Here is a 7,103-nt window from a genome sequence, read left to right as displayed (position 1 = left end):
AATTTTTTTTTTTTAAATAATAATCATGTTTACTGTATCGTAAAAAATTATTTTTTTATGTTTCACAAACAAAATATATATATTGAATAATATAAAAATGAAAAAAATTTTATTTTAAAAGTTTGTTTTAATATAAAAATTGTGACGCAAAGTGACATCTAGTATCAGAAATGTTCCGATGTAAACATGGAGATATTCGGGATCGCCCATGCAGGTCAATGAGGTCAACACGAATATTTTCGGGATCAACGTAGGACAGGTTAATCCATTCCTGATGTTTGGACTTATACTGAATAGGATGTATACCAAACCAACCTTTCCTATATGAAGTAATGTAAAAATGATTAATCCATTTTCATGTAAAAAAAATGCTGGCTTTAAACACTTCTCTTTCCTGGCTAGTTCCTGCTTGATTTTTCATGAGATCAGCATGTATATTTTTAGCTTTCTCATAAATAATTGCTTCCAATATGCTGTTGCCAGCATACTGTTTTTCAGTTATTCAAAGCATAAGCAATTTCTCAACATGATCTAATGTCTTTGATATCTGTTTAGAAATTGATTCAACCCTTTTCGCAATGTTAGCAGATTTAATAATGTCTTTATTTTTCACGACTGTCGATATCGTCGTTCTCAGAATACGGTATGCAACAGTTAAATCTCGAACACGCATGCCACCTTCATATTTTTCAACGATTTCTTTTTTTCAGTTCTATTGTGATTCTAGTAAATTTTTTTTAATTTTCTGTTGCTTTTCATTTGCCTTGTTTGCAATTCATGATTAATAAAAATAATAAAATTTTACTTACAAATTAAAATCAGAAGAAATTTAACAAAGTTATAAACCGTGGCACAGTGAACGTCTAGTCTGGTCTAGTACACCAATAGTTACAGTGACCATACGTCCTTTATTTAAGAGGACAGTCCTTTATTTCACTGCTCTGTCCTTTAACTTTATTTATTTCCTAAAATAGGCATTTTGTCCTTTATTTTGTAAAGTTGACGCAAAGTTTAAAAAAAAAATTTTAATAATATATTGAACAAGTTAGTTTTGTGTATGCCATCACGATCAGTGTTGCATTGCTACATAGAGCGCAGTAGTGCAGTGTGTCGCCAACCAAACGGCCCACTGACAGTAACAGGGGATGGACACTCTTATGGGGATTTTTGTGATAGTTTTTTAACTCTCTAGTTGATGGATGATACACTTGTTAATTAAAGCTGAAGTTAGTTGAAAGAAAAAATGAGGGGTTTCTTCCTATTGTTATTAGAAAAGTGGTTTTAGCATTAGAAAAATCAGAAAATATACAAGCCAAAAAATTCAATGATGCTGTGTACACATTTTATCAAACGTGCATAGATTATCTAAATAATTGGGACATGTTTTTTATTGAAATAGATGTGTTTGAATGGGTCACATTATGCGAAATCCCTTTGTGGGCGAAAGTAGAGGAAAGCTATATCTTTATTTCGAATCATTGGTCCGTAAATATACTCGACGGTGAATTATTTGATGAAGTTTCATGTGTAAAAAAATATGTCACAAACGAAAAGATCGACGAATGGTGACAGAATAACCAGCCCTGCCATCAAAGGTGGATTGAGATTTTTGAACATTTTACAGCAAAAGAAATTGTTTTCAAAAACATTTGTAAAATCGTAGAATTTTCTTTGTCTCCCTGGATCTAATGCCCCCGTTGAACGAATATTTTCATTGGTGAATAATATGTGGACGAATGAAAAAACTGATTTAAAAGTAAGCACATTAGAAGCATGTATTTCCATCAAATACAACTTTCAAATGAACTGTATGGAATTTTATGACTTTAAAGCGTGAAACGGCACTATAATAAAAAAATAATTCTACTGAAAAGTATCAAAATTAATATTATTTAAATTTTTACAATGTGTGTATGTGTAATAATTCAGATTGTTTAAAATTTTAATGTATGCATTGTTGTATGCTACTATTTTCGTAATAAATGTTATAAACTTATGAATTTTATAAGGTATTTTTTGATTTTCTTTGATATGTCCTTTATTTTCCCCTAAAAAATATGGTCACTGTACCAATAGTGTTACTTGTTCATAGATGGTGCATATAATTGAATTAAGTCTTATACCAAGCAAAATTTGTTTCATCCAAACAGGACGTATTCTGAATTGGACATATTCTAAAGCAGACGTATACCGAAATACCACTGTATAATGAAACTTGTTAATTATTGGTTCAAATGGATTATTAGTTTTTTGAGCATTTTTATAGTAATCTCATCCAGTTTTTTTGGTTAACTTTCACATCTAAAGATAGTTTATGAAAATTTCTAATTTACATTTGAATGTTTTTGTTAAGTAGTTGAAAGGATATATAACCTTTGTAGAGAGGGTTAGTCAGATATGGCACTATTTCGATGTAGTGGAGAATAAACTTGGAAAATTTTTAAAGAATTTTTCCGCACATTTTTCTCATTTCTGTTTTGGAAAAAAATTTTTTAAACAGTTATGTCTAGTAAAGAAAAATCTTTTTTTATTGTCACATAATTCCTTTTTTATGTGAATTTTTTTTGTGGTAATTTTTGGCTAGTTTTTGTCGATATCCGCAAAAAATTTTGCAGATATAGCTGCCATTCTCCAGTGCCATGTGATCACCCTTGACGGGTATATCTGTCGATTACTGCAGAGTGGTTAAGATCTAAGAAATTCAGCATGGGTATTTTTAAAACAAATTTACAGTATTAAATTCTGACTGATTAGTTCAACAGTTATATACAGTTAATGTAAATTAAAAATTTTGAGAAGTATTTGGGGATACAACAAGTGAAATGTAGTTAAATTAGAAGTTTGTATTATTTATTTAAAGTATTTTAAATTTAATTAAATTTTATTTACTTTTTATTTGAAGTTTATTAAATTGTAAATTATTTTAAAGAATGATCTGTTTTCATGGATATAAATTATTTAAATAATAAGCAATTAGTAGCATACATAACTTTTCAGTTCTATCAATAATATAAATCTATTATAATTCTTGTAAATCAGTGTTTGGTTTTAAAAAATGCATGTTCATTTGGCAAGCTTTGTTTATAAAATAGGTTTTTTTACGTTTTAATTTAATATTATTGCAATTAATTTTGAGATATATTTCTAGGATCGGGGAAAAAATTGCACAGGATATATCACGTACAGTATTTTGGACCGGATGCCGAACGAAGTTGGACTGTGCCTCATGGTTCCATGCCATTCGAAGGTCTTACAAAATACAACGAATATGTAGAAAAATTGCTTCAGTCAGCACCGCCTAAAGGAACCATGCGTCAAAAACTTTTATCAAAATTTAAAATAAAGGTTGGTGTTATAAAATTCAAAGCCTCTAAAATAATAAATTGTAATAAGATAAATTAACTAAAGTTTATAGCTCAAACTCTGCAAACCTGGAATATGTCTTACAAAATAGCAATGAATTGAACCTTAAAAGAAATTCCACGATAATCTATTGCAAATTCTAATGTTTTCGATCTTCAAAGATCTTCCTCAGGATTCTTTAAACTGGAATGTGGAAATGGAACTTTTAAGAATTATTTAAAAAACGTATAAATGAGAATTTTTTAAACTAATTCTCTTATATAAACTTTAGTTACAAAATAGCAACAAATTGAACCTTAAAAGAAATTCCAGAATAATCTATTGCAAATTCTAATGTTTTTGATCTTCAAAGATCTTCGTCAGGATTCTTTAAACTGGAATGCTAAAATGGAACTTTTAAGAATTATTTAAAAAACGTATAAATGAGAATTTTTTAAACTAATTCTCTTAAAAAATATTTTAAAATAATTTAAATCGATTAAATCAAATTTAAATCTCTCCAAAATAATTTTTTGTATTTGATTGTTACCTTTGGTAAAACGATTGCCAGGCATAAGATACCTGTCTTTCCTCTTTGAAATTAATGCGATGGCTGCTCTTTACAGATTTGAATATTTTGAGAGTTTCCAGCGTCCTTATTTGGTCATCATGATTAGATTGTCTTATGATGAAAGCTTGGTCTAGATGGGCTTGAACGTTGTTGTCTGCAGCATACCTCGCTAGGGCAGTGTTGTATTTTCCTTTACTGATATTATACTTGTGTTCAGCCAGCCTTACTTTGAGAGATTGTGTGGTCGCTCTGATGTATTCAAGATCATGCTGGAATCTATTGTCTGTCAGCGTAATCTTATAAACGCCAGGAACCCTAAGCATGTCGGTGTTGTCCTTTCCATTTCTGAGGATGTTATAGATAGTGGGAACATGCCTATAAGCTAATTTATCACCTCTGTGACAGGCAATTTCTTTATATAAGCTTTTCATGTTGCGGTTATAATCTAGAACTGTGGTGCATGTTGTGAGTGTTCCCACTTCGCAACACATTATTGGGTGTAGGAGTATCCCTGTTGGAATAGGCATTTGCTAATTTATGAATAAGGTTCTTTTTGTAACCATGTTTTTCAACTATGTCCTCCAGATGTTTAAGTTCTTTTAACGTGTCGTCGTAATTTGTGCAGTGGGTAAAAGCACGTTTGGTTAAGGTGCGAAAGGCAGCTATTTTGTAGATATATGGGTTGTATGAATTCACTGGTATAAAGGAAGGTGTGATGGTTTATGATAAATATTGGCATGGATAACTCCTTATAATACTCATATTGAGACCAAAAAACTGGACACTAGAAGCTCTCAAAATATTCAAATCTGTAAAGAGTGGCCATTGTATTAATTTCAAAGAGGAAGGACAAGTATCTTATGCCTGGCAATCTTTATACCAAAGGAAACAGTCAAATTTAAAAAATTATTTTGGAGAGATTTAAATTATTTTAAAGTATTTTTTAAGAGAATTAGTTTAAAAAATTCTCATTTATACGTTTTTTAAATAATTCTTAAAAGTTCCATTTTAGCATTCCAGTTTAAAGAATCCTGACGAAGATCTTTGAAGATCAAAAACATTAGAATTTGCAATAGATTATTCTGGAATTTCTTTTAAGGTTCAATTTGTTGCTATTTTGTAACTAAAGTTTATATTTATGATTATGTTTAAATGAATATTATTTAAGTTTAACTAGAGTAAATAAATTTTAAATTTCCAAATTATTATTTTTATATTATAAATTATAATTATTTACATGATAATAAGCATATGAATTTATTATACGATTTGCCTTGCAGTCATTGATTGAGAATTAGTATTGTGTTTATATTTATATATATGAAATTTTGTTTTTTGATAGGAAATTTTGCACAATTCTGTAATTTGTCTTAGTATTTATATACAAGGTCTGACAATTTAGTAATATGATATTTGCTATACTGACCAGTACACAAATGTCATATAGTGAGAAACTCATGCATTTTGTAGTGTGTTTTGTAATCTGCAATCTGGCAACGTAATAGGTTCCACATTTAAGCTTGGTAGGAAATTTGCCACTAATTTGTTAGGATGGTGTGAGAATGTTGTCACAAAAGTGGCTTGGAGCAGAGACTGAATGTCAAATTCTGTTTTAAACTTACAAAATAAGATAATAACATTGATGCAACAAGTTTATCTTGGTAGATATTTATTTCATGCACGAATATTCAGGTGATTTGATTGTTTCAGATGTGCTCGAGAAACCCTCAATGCTGATGACAAGGCTGGATGTTCAACTAGAGTATTTTTATGATAGTAAAGGAATTATTCACAAATTTGTTCTTGAGGGACAACTGTCACTGGCACTTATATTAGTATTCTAGAAGGCTTCTAGAATACTGGTGTAATATAAAATTGTAGTTGATAGTCGAATCATTTTGCAATAAAATAATAGCAGTAATTCTAAAATGATTATGAAAGATTATTATTAGAGAATATTAAATGAGTAATTAGTTTTAAAAGTCAAAATTTATGCAATGTAATTGTTCTAGCAACTGGAAGGAATATTAGAAATAAATTTTACCTCTTAAAATATATTCCAGCAACAATTTTAATGCAAAAAATGTTTTTGATCTTAGCTTATAAGTCTTCATCAGCTGAATATTTAAACATAGCATTATATTTGAATGAAAAAAACTTTGAAAATACAAAATAGAATAAGTATAAAAATAGAACAAATGTAAATGGAAATTACAATGGAAATTTAAATTTATAAGTAAATGCAATGAGCAGTTATTTATTGTGACATTGTCATAATGCCAGACTGCAATTTTTTAATTAATTAATTTAATTTAAATTTAAAATACATGCTCTCAACTTCAAATTAGTAGTGGCTTTCCCCCCATACTTCATAATTTTCCTTTAAGAATAGAGTTGTGCTGGTCATCTATCTAAAACCTTTCGGGGAAAATTTTTTAATTGAAATAACGTGACTTCTGGTTTGCATCAGTTATATAGTTAATTGGGGCCTTCTGCTCCTAAGATTTTCATATCTGGTCTCGTCTTTCATCTATCTAATTCAGCTCTGAAGATTGAGGAAAGACAGACAGACGGATGACAGTGGGAATTTATAGGTCTACAATTTTTTTCAAATTGCAGCCAAATTAATAATAAATAAAAAGATGTGAATAATAACTAATTAAGAATATGAAATTAATAAAAGTATAAAAAAACAATAAATAACAAAAAGTGTAATTGCTGCTGGAGTATATTTCTAATGTGTGAAATTTATTTCTGATCAAAGTTCATGAAGTATTCAAAAAGTTTTATGATTGTGTTGTTAGTTTATATTTGATAGTTAAGTGATTATGAATATTAATTAATTAGTCAAAAACAAATGTCACTAATATTTATTAAAAAGTTTTTTATACAGTATTTTGAAATATCAATCTATACTAATATTATAAAGAGGTAATGTTTGTAAGTATGTAAGTTTGTTTGCAGCAGGTAATCTCCGAAACTACTAATCCGATTTCAAAAATTCTTTCACCAATATTTAGAATGGAACCTCAGGGTGGACATAGGCTGTATATTATTCCGTTAAACATTCATATAAATTAAAATATATAATCTAGGTTAAGGCTTTTATGTCCAACAGATGGCGCTACGAGTACGACGCCCTAAGTTTGCTTTTCTGTGAAAATGAACTAAAGCAGATCATCTTCTATCT

The 7,103-nt window shown here is 29.1% G+C and overlaps 1 protein-coding gene across 1 annotated transcript in view; it reads left to right on the top strand.

Moving 5' to 3' along the window:
* LOC111627320 (histone-lysine N-methyltransferase NSD2-like) overlaps positions 1 to 7,103 on the top strand; it is a 72,239-nt gene that overhangs the window by 34,098 nt on the left and 31,038 nt on the right. The window contains exons 4-5 of the mRNA XM_023370871.1: positions 3,149 to 3,378; positions 4,363 to 4,378. Coding sequence (XP_023226639.1) covers positions 3,149 to 3,378; positions 4,363 to 4,378 — 246 coding nt within the window. The remainder of the gene's footprint in view (positions 1 to 3,148; positions 3,379 to 4,362; positions 4,379 to 7,103) is intronic.

The sequence above is a fragment of the Centruroides sculpturatus genome, unplaced genomic scaffold (assembly GCF_000671375.1).
Source record: "Centruroides sculpturatus isolate CEXI.00-Female unplaced genomic scaffold, Cexi_2.0 scaffold508, whole genome shotgun sequence".
Classification (NCBI taxonomy): Eukaryota; Metazoa; Arthropoda; class Arachnida; order Scorpiones; family Buthidae; genus Centruroides; species Centruroides sculpturatus.
The sequence above is the reverse complement of the archived record's forward strand: the minus strand, read 5'-3'. Positions and strand labels throughout refer to the sequence as shown.